Raw genomic sequence first — 17089 nt, 5'->3', positions numbered from 1 at the left:
ATAAGATACCATTTTATGCTCATTCGATCGGCGAATATGAAAAAGTCCATAATACTAAATATTGGCAAGGAAGGAAAGGTGTGTGGTCCTACAGGGTAGCCATGAGCCACATGTGGCTTTTGCGCACTTTAAATGTAGCTAGTCCAAATTGAGACGCGTTGTTACTGTAAAATACATACCCAATTTCAAAGATTTAGTATGAATAAAAGGATGTAAAATATCTCAATAATTTTGACATTGAAATTAAAATATTTTAGTTATGTTAGGGTAAATAAAGTATATTATTAAGTTCACCTAATCCTTTTTACCTTTATAATGTCACTAGTAGAAATTTTTAAATTACAAATGTGGCTTGCATTTGGTGACTTCATCATATTTCTTTACAACAATACTGATGTAGAGCAATGGAAGTGTCTATACATGGCTAATCAGAGTGTAAATTGGTACAACTACTTTGTAAAACAATTTGCCATTATCTAACAAAGTTGAACATACACCTATTCTATGACCCAGCCATTTTCCTAATTGTATATGTTCTAGAGAAACTCTTGCGTATGTGCACCAGGAGATATATACAAAATTGTTCATAGCAGCATTGCTCATAATAGCCAAAAACTAGAAAGAGTACAAATGTCCACTGTCAGTAGGAAGGATAAAATTCACGGTGCAGTCACATGATGGAACATTATACATTGGTGAAAATCAAGAGAGTACAGCTATACACAGCGTGGGTGAATCTTAGAAACTCAATCTTGAACAAAAACTGCAAAGTACAGAAGAATACATAAAACGTGGTACCATTTTTATAAATTTCATAAAGCAATAACAATTAAACACTGTATGGTTAGTAATGAGAAAGTGTGGGAAAGGGGATGGAGTCAGGGAGAAGCCCAGGGAGCTCCAAAAGTACAAGACAGGCTCTATTCTTCAGTTGGATCATGAGTTTATGCATGAGCTCATTTTCTTATTTCCAAGAAAGAAAAGACTTACAATCATATGCTAGTTTTAAGAACCAAATGATCATGGTGACTACTCAGAGCTATTTCACTGAAATGATGAAGCCAATGTAGTGAGTTAAGGACCAAGTTATCATGAGAAAGTGAGGACACCAAGAGAAGACTGTTTTGGGGGGAAGTATGGTTGTGAAAGTGAGGCGTGTTGGGTGGTAGACCTAAGGTGACACGGGTACCAGGGAGAGCTTATTATTAAAATAGAAGGCATTATGCACAGATAAACACTGAGGAGAGGACTTCTGCTTCTGGTCGACTAGAGTGTTTCTGGTCAACCTTCCTGCTAATAAGAACTATGATAACTGTACAAAATATATATTTTAAAATCTATTTGAAGGACTCATAGAGCTATCAAAGGAGTAAGGAGCTGCAGGTTGAACATCAATGAAAAAGAAAAGCCCAAAGAGATGGGTCCAGCACTGAGATCACTCTTCCTCAAGAGGTATCTGCCAAATCTGAAAACAGCTTTCAGGAGGCTAAGAAGTCACACAGGGTTTGGAAGACCTCACAGGCTTTAGGGACAGGACACATACTAAAAATCAGAGTCTACCAAAAAGGAAGAGGCTTGGTACACTCTGCACTTCCCGTAAGGAGGCCAAAGGGCTTTGTTCCAGCAATGAGTATGAAATGGATGAGAACTGTCCTCACAGGACGTCTCATCATCTCAATCTCTGTGAGGATTGAGATCAAAAGCAATTCCTGGTGCTCCAGCTTAGATGCCTACAAAAAGCGAAAAGAAAACCTTTCTAAGGAAACATAACATCATCCAAAGCTTCAAATTATTTCTCTAAATAATGTTTCCTAAATAATGCCCAGCATGTCATTAAGAAAACAACAACCAGGTAAATGAGAAAACAAAAGATGTCTAAAAGGAAACAATTGTCAATAAAAATAGAAGGTTACGGGCTTCCCTGGTGTTGCAGTGGTTGAGAGTCCACCTGCCGATGCAGGGGACACGGGTTCGTGCCCCGGTCCGGGAAGATCCCACATGCCGCAGAGCGGCTGGGCCCGTGAGCCATGGCCGCTGAGCCTGCACGTCCAGAGCCTGTGCTCCGCAACGGGAGAGGCCACAACAGTGAGAGGCCCGTGTACCGCAAAAAAAAAAAAAAAAAAAAAGGTTACCAAATAATGGAGTTATCAAACACGTCTTCTAAGTAAACGTGATTGATAGGTTTAAATAATTAAAAAGCAAGTTTTGAGAATTTCAGCAGAGGTGAAAGCCATAAAAGAGAACCAAATGTTGATTCTAGAACTGAAAAGTGCAACAATGAATATTAAGAACTTGAAAGTTATACTTCATAGCAGATAGAGAGACCTGAAGTGATTACAAAAGAAATAGGGTAGAAGAAAATATTCGGACTAAAAAGAAAGAGAAAGAAAAGAGTTTTTTAAAATACAGAAATATTGTCAGAGCCATACGAGGCATAGTGATAAGGCCTAATATCTGTGCAATTTGAGTCTGATAATGTGAGGAGAAAGAAAATGTCAGAAGTGATATTAGAAGACAAAATAAGAATCCCACAAAAATAACAATACCACTCAAGCACAGATACAAGAAGCAAGAGCCACAGGAGGTAATGGCCAGAATGCCAGACCTATGCAAACCGTAATTAAATTTCTGATTTAATTTCTGATTTAAATTTTATAGCAAAATATAAAATTCTTAAAAGCAGCAAGACAAAACATGTCAGCTGAAAAGGAGCAAAAACTAGTACTGACAGTCGTCTTTTAATCAGAAACAATAAAAACCACAAGACAAGAGAATCATATCTTCAAAATGCTGAAGGAAAAAGCTGCCGATACAGATTTGATATCCAGAAAAATAATAATTCATAAACAAAGTTTAAATGAAGACATTTTCAGACAAATAAAAAGTGAGATTTGTCACCAGAAGTCATACACTAAAGGGAATGCTAAAGAAAATATTTCAGGCAAAATGAAGATAATTCCAATGGAAACTTCCAAGTGAAGGAAGAAATAATGAGCAGAATATGTGGGTAAATATAATCAATGATCAAAGATTCTATCTCAAAAACCTAGAAAAAGAACTGCAAGTTAAACCAAAATGTACGTAGGAGAAAATTAAAATGAGAACATAAACCAGTAACTCATAGCAAACAAATAATAATTAAGAAAGCCAAGGGTATTTTTAAATCTAAAAAACTGATAAACCCAAGCAAGACCAATCAAAAAATAAATTAAGGAGGGAGAAAACACAAATTACCAAAATCAGAATTAAAAAAGAAGATATCATTACAGATCCTACAAACACTGAAAAGATTAAGAAGATATTATGAACATTTGGCCCATACATGTGAAACTTAGAAATAATAACAATCCTAAACAAACTCTTACAGAGAATTGCAAGAAAAGGTATACTTCCAAATTCTTTTAATGAGGCCAAAATAACCTTGATACAAAAAACTAATAAAGATGGGCTTCCCTGGTGGCACAGTGGTTAAGAATCCGCCTGCCAATGCATGGGACACGGGTTCAAGCCCTGGTCCGGGAAGATCCCACATGCTGCGGAGCAACTAAGCCCGTGAGCCACAACTACTGAGCCCGCGTACCTAGAGCCCATGCTCCTCAACAAGAGAAGTCACCACGATGAGACGCCCGTGCACCACAACAAAGAGTAGCCCCTGCTCACCACAACTAGAGAAAGCCTGCGTGCAGCAACAAAGACACAACACAACCAAAAATAAATAAAATAAATAAATTTATTTTTTAAAAAAACTAATAAAGACATTAAGGGGGTGGGGGAGGGAAGTACTGGGAGTTTGGGATTAGCAGATGCAAACTATTATATATAGAATGGATAAACAACAAGGTCCTACTGTAGAGCACAGGGAACTATATTCAATATCCTGTGATAAGCAATAATGTAAAAGAATATGAAAAAGAATAAATATATATAACTGAGTCACTTTGCCATACAGCAGAAATTAACACATTGTAAATCAACTATACTTCAATAAAATTTTTTTAAAAGACATTAAAAGTGTGCTCTTTCTTGCTCTTCTCTGGAAGAGTTTGCGGAAGATTATCATTATTATTATTTCTACCATTTGGAAGAATTCACCTATGAAGACATCTGGGCCTAGACTTCCCTTTACAAGAAAATTTTTACTACAGGTTCAATTCCTTAATAGATATAGAATTATTCTAATATTTAAATTCTCCTTGTATTATTTTTGCTAAGTTGTGTTTTCCAAAGTAGTTATTTTATCCAAATTTCAAATGTATTGGCATACTGTTCATAATATCCTCTTATGAAAAATGTATAAACAAAATATTACCAAATCAAATCTAATAATATATCACATCATGAGAAAGTGGTTTTTATGCCAAGAATGAAAGGTTGATTTATTATTTAAGAATACTCTAAAAATTTGATTCTTCACCTAGTCAGATAAAGAAAAAGGAGAAAAACCACATATTATCTCAACAGATGGAGAAAAAGCATTTACTTAAATTCAACCCTCACTGATAATAAAACCTCCCAGCAAATCAGGATAGAAGGAAAATAACATGATAAAGAGTATCTATAATAACAATACAGCTAACATAATAATTAACTGTAAAATAGTGAATGCTCTCTGCCTGAGGGAGAGCTGGTTTTGGTAAGTGTGCCAGTCAGGACAGGCTGTGTTATGCTACAGTAACAAGCAGCCCCAAATCTCAGTGCCTTCAAAAAGCAGAAGTGTCTGTCTCACTGATGCCATGTCCCAGGTCAGGTGGGCTGGTAGTCAGTGCGGCCTCCGTGCCACGTTGCACTCACTCTGGGAGCCAGGCTGAAGTAAATTCCAGCATCCAGAACATTGTGGTTGCCCAGAGCTAGAGACATACCTAGTTCGTAAATACTTTTTCCAAGATGTGACACACATTGCCTCTGCTCACATTGACCAAAGCGAGTCACGTGTTCCCACAGAACTGCAACGGGACAAGGAAGGGCAATTCTTTGCATGGAAATAAACAGGGACGGGATATGGGTGAACAGTGGTAAAGCCCCACATTGAGAGAATGGGGCCTATTTGTATTACTGACTTCACAGATGGAAAGAGGAACCAGAGGCCAGACTCCTCAGTGATTAAGGACACTCCAAGAAGGTCAGAAAAACCAAGGGCTGAAAGGAGTTAGACTGCAGCATCAGTAACAATATTGCTCTTCACTTTTTCCTTGGTTGGCTCTGGCTAATAAGCCTGATTTTCTCTTCTTGGTAGTTCTGGTGCACAATTCTCCCCTGGTATCCTAAACTGTTTGTCCCCATTGTTGTCTGCAGGAGAATATCCGTTTAGGGTGTCAGGACTCTCACTGCTCTTTGTAGAACAGTTTTTCCATCTCTGTCTGTAATAGCTCAGAGCCCAGATTTTAGATAACTGAGTATTGCTAAGAATATTTTGTTCCTACCAATTCTCTCAGGAGAATGCCTAAGCTCAGTGCTAGCTTATGCTGATGGATCCTTCTAAAATACCGGTCCTTCTTCTCTCAAGGCATTTAAACCCTTCCCTCAAGACTCATCATAAATCCTGTCGCCATCCTAACACCCTATCCACTCCAGCTCATATCGTGAGAGCCATCTCCCCTCTCCACCCTTTTGCTGTCCCATAAAAGAGGGATTTTTGTCTTACCCAGAAAGCACTAAGGGAAAGATCTGCCTTCTCTCTCCATGGGAAGAGAAGTGAAAGCCCAGATCATGACATACAAGAGTCTGATATCCATTGATCATTACAGGTTGCCATTTTTTGGAAATTTCTTGGGTTTCTCTGTGACTGGGAACCACGGTCCCAGAGCCCACCCTACAGACTCAATTCTCTGCCCAAGCAAGTCTCAAGCTTGAAATTAAGGGACAAGAATAGAAAGGCCATTCTGGACTCAAATCCAAGTCAGTTCTCCAAACCAACTTTATTAATAATACACCTGAAATGTCTTCGTTTGTTTCTCAACAGCTTCTGAACTCAGAAGAATAGAAGAAATTGGCCCCCAATAAGTTATTACTTTCATCTCTCATTCAACAAAGAGCTGCCATAGGCCTTCACTGGCCCCATTCTAGGCCTTGCAGATACCAACATGAAAAGGAAAGAATCGCTGCTCTTCAGGAAGTCACAGTCTAGTGCAGAAGTGGATATGCAACAAAATAAACAAGGAATGTTCCATGTTTCAAGGAACACAAAAATAATAGTCACTGGAGTAGATGCTTCTGTTTGTTTTTACCTGCCTGACCCAGGGTCCACTTCTCTTCTTCTGTTGATACTCCAATATTCCTTGAGAATATTCTTCACATATCTTCTTTGTCCCAATGCCTCAAGGGGAACCAATGCCACCCCCTGAATCCAAGAGGGGGCATGAGATCCAGCCCGGCCAGTTAGAGCCTCAGTCTCCCTGGTCACAGCCATTGGTGCAGGAATGGCCCAAGACCTCATGAGAACCCATCGGAACTAATCCTGGGATGTTCTCTGCAACGATGGTGAAAAAGATACTCCCTTTTGCACACTTGGAATTGTGAGGCTGTGAGCCTGGGGGTGGTAAGGGCCTCATGAGGAGAGAGCCTGCTTGGAGACACACAGAGGAGAGAATCCAAGGAGGAAGAATTCTCATGATAGTATTCAGGAACTTGGTTCCAGCCACAGCTGATGAGACTTACACCTCCATTCATTCATTGATTGATTTGTCCATCAAAAATTTATTGAGCATCTATTATGTTCCAGGTGTTTTAGGGCTTGGGGACACAGCAGTGAATCAATCACACCACATCCCTACTTTAAGGAGCTTGTAACTACTTAGGAGGAGACCAATGCACGAAAAATGATGCCCATGTTAACAGGATCACTCTGGCTGCTGCATGGAGGTGCCACTGAAGAGGGGAAGGGTAAAAGTAAGCAGACCAGTTAAGGAAGTTATTGTAACAACCTAAGCAAGAGAGGTGACGCTGGCTTGGACCAGAATGGAAGTGATGAGAAGTGGCCAGAGCCAATTAATTCCCTTTAAAGGAACTCATGTTGCTTTTCTGTCACTTGCAGCTGAAGGAGGTTGGCATGCTCTATTCCATCTACTTTCAGGTGCCACCCACATTAAATGCACTATTACTTTATGTGCCACCAAGAAGGGAGAAATGCTGCCAATTAATCTACGATGTGATTCTTTCACATCCCTTAAAAGAGTTCCTTTAGACCTTTCATATATCATATGAGTACGAACAACTGTGACCATGTACAAACAATAAAATTACATCACAAGTACCACCATGACCAGCAGTGATCATAAAGCACATCCCAATTTCAGAAATGTTAAAACATCGGAAAGCATGTGCGTTATAGTCAACGAAATCCATTAGTGTGTATACTTATGTCTGACTTTATAGAGATGATTAATACACGGTTTATCCTTATGAAGTCCATATTTATTTTCTAGGAGGGCTGAAAGGTATAAATGCATCCTACAATTCATTTCTACTTAACCATCTCAGATTGATTTATGGTAATTTTCTTCATCCCCCCCAAGACAAATCAAAATGAACTTTCAAGTGAGGTGTAGATCTTAAAATCTAAGCTTTACATTCTAGACTCCTGCATTAGACACACACATGCCTGATACACATATGGACACCAAGCCCATAAGCCCACATCCCTTACATGGCCTCTCTCCAGCCTCTACTTCTGTACGTACTCTCTATATAAAGAACAAAGTGCATTCAAAGCAACTCCAAACTTTCTCAGAATATGTTTGGTTTCCACCTTTTGCACAAGCCACAACTGGTACAAGGACGAAAAGGCAATGTATAACATAAGTGAGCTTGCCCCAAGTTCTAAAAAAGTTGAGACAAAGTTGGAAGTGAATCCTGCCCCATTAATAGATTTCAACCACTTTGTGAATCACAATGACAGGGACACCCCAGGTTCAAAAGACTGTCTCCAAGTGAAGCATGATTGCAACTTCAGGGAGTGATTTTTTTTCTTTTTTTTTTTTTTTTTGCGGTACGCGGGCCTCTCACTGTTGTGGCCTCTCCCGTTGTGGAGCACGGGCTCCGGACGCGCAGGCTCAGCGGCCATGGCTCACGGGCCCAGCCACTCCGCGGCATGTGGGATCTTCCCGGACCGGGGCACGAACCCTCGTCCCCTGCATCGGCAGGCGGACTCTCAACCACTGCGCCACCAGGGAAGCCCCAGGGAGTGATTTTTTAAATTGCCTTTGTTATCTGACTGTGTTAGTCAGATAACAAAGGCAATTTTGTTGTATATTTGTTGTATATTTATGTTAACCAAGAAGATGCTTTCATGTTCTATGCTGCATGTGAAGTTACCTGGCCCAACAATAATACAGAAGTTACATTTCTTTTTAAATGTCCCTTTAACTCCTAACAATCTAAAATGAGAATACCCAGAGCTGTTTACAAGGTTGTGAAACTGATATCCTCAAATGTGGGTACAGGCCATAAATTGATAAAACATTGATATTTAAAAAAAAAACCTTTTGGAAACATAATTTAAGAACATGTTTCTGGAGTCCTAGAAGTTATTCAATCCTTTCGATCCAATAATCTCACTCATTGCACCTCATTTTAAGGAATTCACTTAAAAGAAGAAAAATGCTTTATGTATAAAATTTTCAGGCAACTTACTTATAAAGATGAAACACTGAAAACAGCCTGCATGTCTAACAACAAGAAAACATTTAAGTTACAATAGTTCCATCAGATGGAATATTATAGTCCATTAAAATGTTAACATAAACTACTTCAAACATGATGCTAAGAGAAAAAGCAGAAATCATTTTGTGTGGCAAGTGTACCCTTATGTAAAAATGTCTAGACACAGATTAGGACAGTAAAGGAAAAAAAACTTAAAAACAATTTTGACACGAATTTGGAAAGGGAGATGATTTTGCTTTCATTCCCAGAATTTGCATTATGATATGACAACTCAACAAAATGTTTTTTGGAGATGGTAGCTGATTATTGTAAATGATCAAGTGCCGTCAGGATGCACTGTTACTATCCTCCTATAGACGTTTGCATAAAGAGACCTCTATCAGAGCCCGATCCTGTGTGCTAGTCTCATTCTGCGCTGGTCCTACACATCTATGAGGGATGAATTTTCCTGTAGGTCCTCAGGGGTTGCACAGGAAACAGTGTTAGGTACCAGACTCTGGAGTTAAACAGCCCTGGAGGTTTAACTCATGAGTCCGAGCTCATCCATACACAGGCCATGGGACCCTGGGCAGTTTTCCGGAGGTCCTCTGTAAACTCTCTAGTAAAATGCAGATTCTGAGACCTCCCTGGCTGAGTTGTGATAATGATTCCCAATTAGGTATGAAAAGGAGTCCACACAATGCATCACTAAGTTACAGTTTTTAATATTATCTGGATGCAAGTTAAATGTTTGCCATCAGAATGTAGACAGTTATGGTACAATTACACAATGGCAAATTTTCAGCTATAGTTTAGCTTTAAATTATTTACAAATCAGATTCGTTCTGGTTGTGTAGGTATCTGCATCTTCAACCACTCAGCAACTCTGGTTTGGGAGAGCATGTTCAGTCACCGGACCATGTCACTGCCCTGCTTAAAATCCTTCCGTGACTACATATGTCCATAAGGTCAATTCCAAATACATGGCCACTGGGCCCTTTAAGGCCAGCCCAGCACTCAGGGTTCATCTCCTGTAGCTTCCAGCCTCACACACCACATTGCAGGAGTACTAAAGTCCCCACAATCTCCCCAAAGAGCCATGTTTATTCTTCACCATCTGTCTTTGCACATTCTGTTCCCTCCCTCTGAAACACGCTTCCCCTATCTACCAACCTCTCCTTCCTGGGAACTTCTACCATTTCTGCAAGACTCAGTCTAAGAGGAAGTCTTCTCTGACCCCTCCTCTCTGCCCCAGGGTTAGGGCACCTCCTGTAGGATACCACAGTCCCCTGAGCTCTCTTACATTGTCCTGGCTGTTTATCTGCTCTGTGAGCTCCCTGAGGGTTAGAACGTTGCCTTCATCTTCTCCATATTCCTGCTGCCCAGCACAGGGGTGCGTGCAGAAAAGATGACCAGTACATGCCTATGAAATAAGCGAACCAATTGGCAGCAAATAACAGTGTGTTACTTTCACAGGTATTGAGACATATGCTGGCAAAATCAAACAAGTTAATGTTTCACTGAGCTGGAAGCCAGCAAAATGAGGAGAGTCCTAACCTTGTATTTCAACCAGGCAGTTGACCTTGAGCCCGACCACTTTTGGAATGAGGAACAACAGCAGGAAAATCAAAAGGTTGGCTACGCCAGATATAACTATTTTGCCAATAAATATTTAAAGCATATTTTCTGGGATAAAGGATAGAGACAGTTGTCGATATAAGGGAAGCAAATTTACTCTGCAAATAAAAGAGAAAGACACTAAAAAATTACCTAAAGCGTGACCTTTGACCCAGGCTACTACCATGAACCTCTAAAATTGGGAGTGATGCATAAGTTTGTGCTTTCTTCTGGGAAAGGAGTCCATGGCTTTCATCAAAGGATCCTGTTATGGGCCGAAATGTGTCCCCTCCAAACTTCAGATGCTGAAGCTCTAGCCTCCAACATGACTATGTTTGGAGAGAGGGCTTTTAAGGAGATAATTAGCATTCAGTGAGGTCATAAGGGTGAGGCCCTAACCCTGTGGGACAGGCATTCTTATAAGAAGAGGAAGAGCCACCAGAGATCTCTCTCTATCTCCTTGAGCACACAGGTCATGTGAGGACCCAAGGAGAAGGAGGCTGTCTGCAAGCCAGGGAGAGAGCCCTCCTCACCAGAAACCAACCCTGAAGGCCCCTTGATCTTGGACTTCCAGCCTCCATAACAGTGAGAAAATAAATTTCTGTTGTTTAAGCCACCACCAACAACAAATTCTTTTGTTTAAGCATCTGGGGTATCTTGTGAATGCTTTCTTTTTTTTTTTTTTCTTTTTTGTGGCCATGTCACGCAGCTTATGGGAGTTTAGTTCCCTGACCAGGGATCGAACCCAGGCCCTCGGCAGTGAGGGTGCAGAGTCCTAACCACTGGACCACCAGGGAGTTCCACATCTGGGGTATCTTGTTATAGCAGCCTGAGCAGACTAATATAGGTCCATTCCCCAAAATAGACAGGAAACCTTTGACTGATTGAGAACAGAAAGTTTTTGGCCCAAGTCATCCTCTCCATCTGTCAATGAGTGTATCTTCTCACAGGGTCTGAGCACCCCTGAATGTAACTTCACAGGACAGAAGTTCTCCCAAAGGGACAGGCCTGCCCCACATCCCCCCCAAGCAGGATGTGTCTCTACCAGAGCACATATTTAAATACTGATTTAAGTGTCAAGATCACTTTGGCTTCCATAGAGCAATTCAGGGTCATTATGAACTTGACTGGGGAAGAGTTCAGCTACATGGTGTCCAAATGCTTCCTGGGATACACAAGAGCCTCCCCCACTCACCTGGCTACCTCTTGTCTGTCCACTCCTGGCTCCCTATCTACCTGTGCTCCAGACTAAACAACCAGGAAGGGCTTAGCCTTCCTTGGGTCTCCAAGCCCCTGCACTGGTCCCACTCACTGCCCTTATCACCATGGATGGTACTCAGTGCCACTAGACTAGGGACTCCTTTAAGAAAGGACCAAATGGGCCTGACTCAATTACATTGACTGTATTCAGGTATTCTTTTCAGAGGGACTGCCAGGGTGAGCGTTTGACTACCACCCACAGCCTTGGTAGGTTTAGAGATCATGACTGATGCCCTCAAGCCTATTCCTGGGCACAAGAAGCATTGCCTCCAGGGCAGACTGTCCAGCCTCAAAGCCAGCTCTGACTAGGACACATCTCTTTCTTCAACTGTAAAATGGAACAACAAAAGTACCCACTTCATACGGTTGCCATGAGGCCTGAGTGAGCACATGTAAAGCCCTAGAACACTGGCTGGCACATGGACTATGCTCAATAGACCTGGCTCTCATTCGGGGGCACGGTGGAGACTGGAGAAACCAGTACAATAGGAAACCGAGCTTTTAGAGGCAAAGTTAACACATAAACAACACTGTGCAGAGCTCTGTAACTTATTATATTTACAAGGCACTTCTCACATGAATTACCAGTGGTTAAGCTTCAAATGACCCCCTAAGGTAGTAAGCGGTTATCCTAAGTCTCTTCTCCTAGGTGAAACAAAGGTTTCAGAGAGGTTAAGGAAGTTGCCCACAGACACACAGCGCTGGAAAAGGGTTTCTGCTATTCCAAATACGAAGCTCTACCGATCTGAGCCACAAGAACCCAGTTCTGGAGTTTAGATGAGGTTGGACAGCCTACACCACTCCTCCACCTGGGAGGCTGCCAACAGCGGGACGCCTTCCGCCCAGACAGAGTTTAATCAAGAAAAGTTTCCCTAAGCTGTCCTGGGCGAATGAGGAGGGCAGCCTGGAACCTGCCCGCGCACAAGACCAAATGCGTAGTACACACACACACACACACACACAACGCCTCCTTCAGCCTCGGGCTCTAAAGGAGACCTCGGCTTCCCCGGAGCCCAAACAACATCCAGACTCGCCTCCGAAGTCAACTCATCCCTCCTGCTCCCCCAAGTGAAGCCTTCGGGTTCACTCTCCTCTCGGAATCCCCCGCCCGGGCTCGCGCTCGGCACCGTCCCGGCCCCTAAGGGGCACCGACGCGAGGAGTTGTTGCCTCTGTAGTAGCCCCTAGCCCGGCACGGGCCGGGCACACAGCCGACGCTCAGCCAAGGGTGCTGGAAGGAGGGATACCCGGCCGATGCCCGAGGGGGCAGCGCGGGGCAGGCGCCCCTCGCCCTCTTACCTTCCTCATTCTCGTCAAACACCGGGGGCTTGTGGGAGTGGTTCCCGCCCATATTCCGCCGCGGCGGCTGCCGCAGCTGCCGCTACTACATGCCCGGCCGCCGTGGTGCGGGTGCGGAATGTGCTGCGAGCGCCCAGCCCAGGCTGCAGCCGCGCGCCGAGCCGGAGGGGGCTGAGCGCCGCTCTGCGGCGGGAACCGCGCCCCCTCCTCCCGGGCGTCCCCCTGGCGGCGCTCTCCCGCCTCGCCCGCCGCTCCCTGGCCACGCTAGCTCTTCTGCCGCGCCCCTCGCTCGCGCCCGCCCTGGAACGCTGGAGCTCGCGGCGCGGGGGCCACCGAGGCGCGCTCCACGCGGGAGACCGGAGGCGGCGCGGGAAGAGGAGGAGGAGCAGGAGGGGAAGGAGGGAATGGGCGGGGGCTGCGCAGAGGGGGCGAGCGGGCGAGCGCAGCTCCGGGGGCTGCCTGGAGGAGAGGGCGCGGGCCGCCGCCTCCCCGCTGCACCCACCGGAGCTGAGCGCAGCGTCGGCCCGGAGGAGTCGGGGCGCTCCCTCCAGGCAGTAAGCGAGTCGTGAGCATCTACTGTGTGCCGGGCCTCAGTCAAGGGCTTTATAAACACAATCCCATGTCACCTCTCAACAACCCAACGGTTAGAAAAAGCGTTGTTGCCCATTTTCGAGTCAGGTAGGGTTCAGGGGTAAAGGAGCTCTTCGGTCAGTAGTTAGTCGGTCCTGGCTACGAAGGGAGGCCCCCGGACGCCCTATTGGCCTTATTTGTCCACTCGGACTGAGACCCGGGCAGTGGTGTGTCTCCCAGTTCTGCAACACGCTCTTCCTTCTTAATGTTTTTCTAAATGTTTAATGAGTGCAAGTAGAGTTACCCTTTTGGACTCAGTCTAACCCCTTCATTCTCCAGTGGAAACTGAGTCCCCAAAGGGGCGTGGTTTGCCCCAAATCATTCTCCCTAGGAGTGGCTCTGCGTGGGCCTCGGGAGTCCCCTGAAATTGAACTAAGGGCGGTTCGCATCTGGGACGGTGGGGTCCTGGCGGCGGGAGCTGGGGAGCCCAGACTGGGCACGGGGATGCTAATGACAGGGATACCATGGGTGTGCCCCAAAGCTCTCGTGGGTCGCGAGCGCGGACTCTCAGAGGGCGCTCCCTGAGGGACGCGCAGGTTACCCGCGCGGTGCAGTCCTGCCCGCCCAGGTGCCTGGTAGCCAGGAGTCTCTGGCCACATCCTGCCATCTGCTGGGCGCCTTAAGTTACCGTCTGTGCTTTGGTGGAAAGCAGTGGTTCATCTCCCTATCCTGTCTCCCCCACCCCCAAGCTGTCTCTGTCTCTTTGTCTGTCTCTTTCTGTGGGGGAGGAGGGAACGCAGGGAGTGTTTCCCTGTCTAACACAGCAAGAAAACTCCGAGAGACAACGGGCAGAGGTCGAGCAGACGGAGCCAGCCCCATCCAGCTAAAGTTTCAGGATTGGCCTAAACTGCTAGGCCTCAGGGATCAGACAAGCATCATTTACAGAACTGGTTCTACCACTTAGAAGCTGTATGTGCCCCCACCTTCCAGCTCTCATCTGTGAAATGGGGAGGTTGATATTAACTCCCCAGCGTTGCTATGAGAATTATATCAGATAATATTTATAAAAGCAGGTAACAGGGCCTGGCATGTAACAAATGATCAATAACTATTTCTTGCTTTTCATTCTGCCCACAAGCATTGACTGAGTGGCCAGTCTACACCAGGCAAGGTACTTAACCAAGATAAAGGAGGTACAGCCCCTAGACCAAGAGGCAGGAGGAGGGATTGTAACAGGCGTGAGTGCTGGGCCCTGTTCTTCCCAGATTTCATTCCACTTTGCCACTCTCTAGCAAGCTAACTTGGGTAAATTACTTAACCTCTACTGGCCTCAGTTTGCTCATCTGCAAAATGGGGATGATAATAGTATTTTCCCCCCTCCTTGGGTTGTTATGCAGAATAAATGAATTGATGTTGATGTCTGGAACCTAATAAGCACAACACAGGTGTTCGTTATTATCCTCAGCAATTAGCTATGGTGTAAACTGTACTGTTGGCTCACAATTTTTTCTTCTCTCCCTGTCCTCGATACTGCTCACTGGAATGAGGGGGCATTTCCTACTTTCCTACCACTGAGGTGGAGCGTGCCATAGGACTTACTTTGGCCAGTGGTCTACGGGAGGAAGTGACAGTGTGGCAGTTCTGAGTGACAGCCTTCAGATGTTGCATGTTTCAGCTCTCTTGTCCTTTTGCCATCCACCACAAGAAGATCTGGCCCTGGGTAGCCTCTGTTCCCAGAATGAGAGACCCAAGGTGTACACCTGAACCCCACGTGTATCCTGAAGCAGAACTACAAGCTCACAAGCAAGAAAAATATGTTCTTGTAAGCCAGTGAGATTTGTTGGTGGGTGGGGGGGGGGGTTGCTGAGGGGATGGTTGTTCCACAGCATTATCACAGAAAGAACTGACAGGGCTTCCCTGGTGGCGCAGTGGTTGAGAGTCCACCTGTCGATGCAGGGGATACAGGTTCGTGCCCGGGTCCGGGAAGATCCCACATGCCATGGAGTGGCTGGGCCCGTGAGCCATGGCCGCTGAGCCTGCGCGTCTGCAGCCTGTGCTCCGCAACGGGAGAGGCCACAACAGTGAGAGGCCTGTGTACCGCAAAAAAAAAAAAAAACGAAAAGAAAAAAGAAAGAACTGACAAATACATATATTCAATGAATAGTCATGCATGCAAAATCTCTAACTGTGATTTGTACTGTGTGGAAGGGATCCCAGGAGGCTACAGGAACACAGGAGGCACCTGTCCCAGCCCCGAGAGTCAGGGCAGGCCCAGGGTCCCCCAGAAAGGAGTCACGAGTGTTTGTTCCTTCACTTCCTCCTTTGTTGAATAAGCATTTTCTGAACACTTGCTGTGGGCCAGGCCCTGGGCTGGGTGCTGGAGGCAGACCCAGCAGTGAGTAAGACAGGGTCTGCTTCCATGAAGCTGAAGCTTAAAAGGCTGGTGAAGGACAAGGGCAACACTCACAGAGCGGGTCATACTCTGATTAGGGGGAGGGGGATAAGCACAGGCTGTGAAGGCAGAGGGGAGGCCCCTGAATGGTTACTGAGTCCAAGTTCATACCACTCACCCCAGGACAGGCCAATAGAGAGACAGCTGTTGGGCAAGGACTGAGATGATGGTGGACTAGTGTCCTGAAAAACCATCTTCCCCAAGTTAGAATTCAGGCTTCTTTTATACTAAAAGGAGAGAGAGTGTATTTGGTTGTTGGAAACTTCTTGATGTCAGAATTCGTTGTTCTTGCAGTTGTCCACTAGGTCAGGTCACGATGTTCCTATAACCTTCAACAAGGCAAATGTTATTCTCTGTTCTGCAACCTTTTATCTCTATATGAATGGAAAAGTGTTATACCTCTAAAATTCAGGGCCTTGAGAATGGGCAATCCTGTATATTCCAGGCCAGAGGCTACAAAAGCAATAGAATATAAAAGTTAAAGTAAAAGAAACAGATCCAATATGGAGTCAGATTTGTTCTTCCCTATTACAGAACCACACTCAAAGAAGCTGACAGGAGGGCGATGGCACATTAGCTGAGACCAGAAGGGCAAGGAAGAATCAGCCAGGTGGGAGAAGAGAGGGGCAACCAGGCAAAGTCCGGAGGCCAAGCGAGAAGGGCCTCGGCTGTTCCAGGTCGCTGGAGTGCAGTGACTGAGTGCAGGGGTGATCAGGATAGCAGCTGCAGCGTGCTGTATGGAGCACTCTCTGCGTGTCAGCTCCACGCCAGCACTTTGCAGGAAGTGTGGCTCTCCAGGCAACCCCTTCCCTGACCCTCTACCCATTTATAGATATTGTGTCAGGCCTGTTATTTCAAGTACTTTTCATAGATCACCCCTCTTAGTCCTCACAACAAACCTGGCAGGTGGACGTGACTATCATCCCTGTACTAATAGAGACAAAAGCACAGAGAGGTTAAGCCAAGGCCAAATGGTTGCAAAGTGGTGGAGATTTAGATCCACAAATTAAACATATATATCAGATCTGAAAGAAAGGAAGTAGGGAATAGTGGCTGTTTCTGGAGTTGTGAAATTCAGATCATTTTTATTTTCTTTTTAAAATTTTGTATTATTTTAATAATCAGTAAAAACAATGAGCAATATTTTCATTTTGAAAAAAATCTGTGGACACTGACTCACACCTGATTTTTGTAAGGCATGGTTCATCACTACGTTACTGTGTGACATGAGGGGGTGCTAGGAAGATCCCCATTTT

General features: G+C 44.7%; 1 protein-coding gene across 2 annotated transcripts in view; it reads right to left on the bottom strand.

Moving 5' to 3' along the window:
• The window catches only part of STK32B (serine/threonine kinase 32B), a gene marked incomplete at its 3' end in the record, with an annotated part of 352809 nt that extends 339881 nt beyond the window's left edge, over positions 1–12928 (bottom strand). For both annotated transcript variants that reach the window (XM_081233695.1, XM_081233696.1), the window contains exon 1: positions 12812–12928. In XM_081233695.1, the coding sequence (XP_081089821.1) occupies positions 12812–12863 (52 nt within the window). In that variant the 5' untranslated portion in view covers positions 12864–12928. The remainder of the gene's footprint in view (positions 1–12811) is intronic.
• Positions 12929–17089: the final 4161 nt, after the last annotated feature.

Source organism: Mesoplodon bidens (assembly GCF_964165515.1).
Source record: "Mesoplodon bidens genome assembly, chromosome: 1".
Taxonomy (NCBI): domain Eukaryota; kingdom Metazoa; phylum Chordata; class Mammalia; order Artiodactyla; family Ziphiidae; genus Mesoplodon; species Mesoplodon bidens.
The sequence above is the reverse complement of the archived record's forward strand: the minus strand, read 5'-3'. Positions and strand labels throughout refer to the sequence as shown.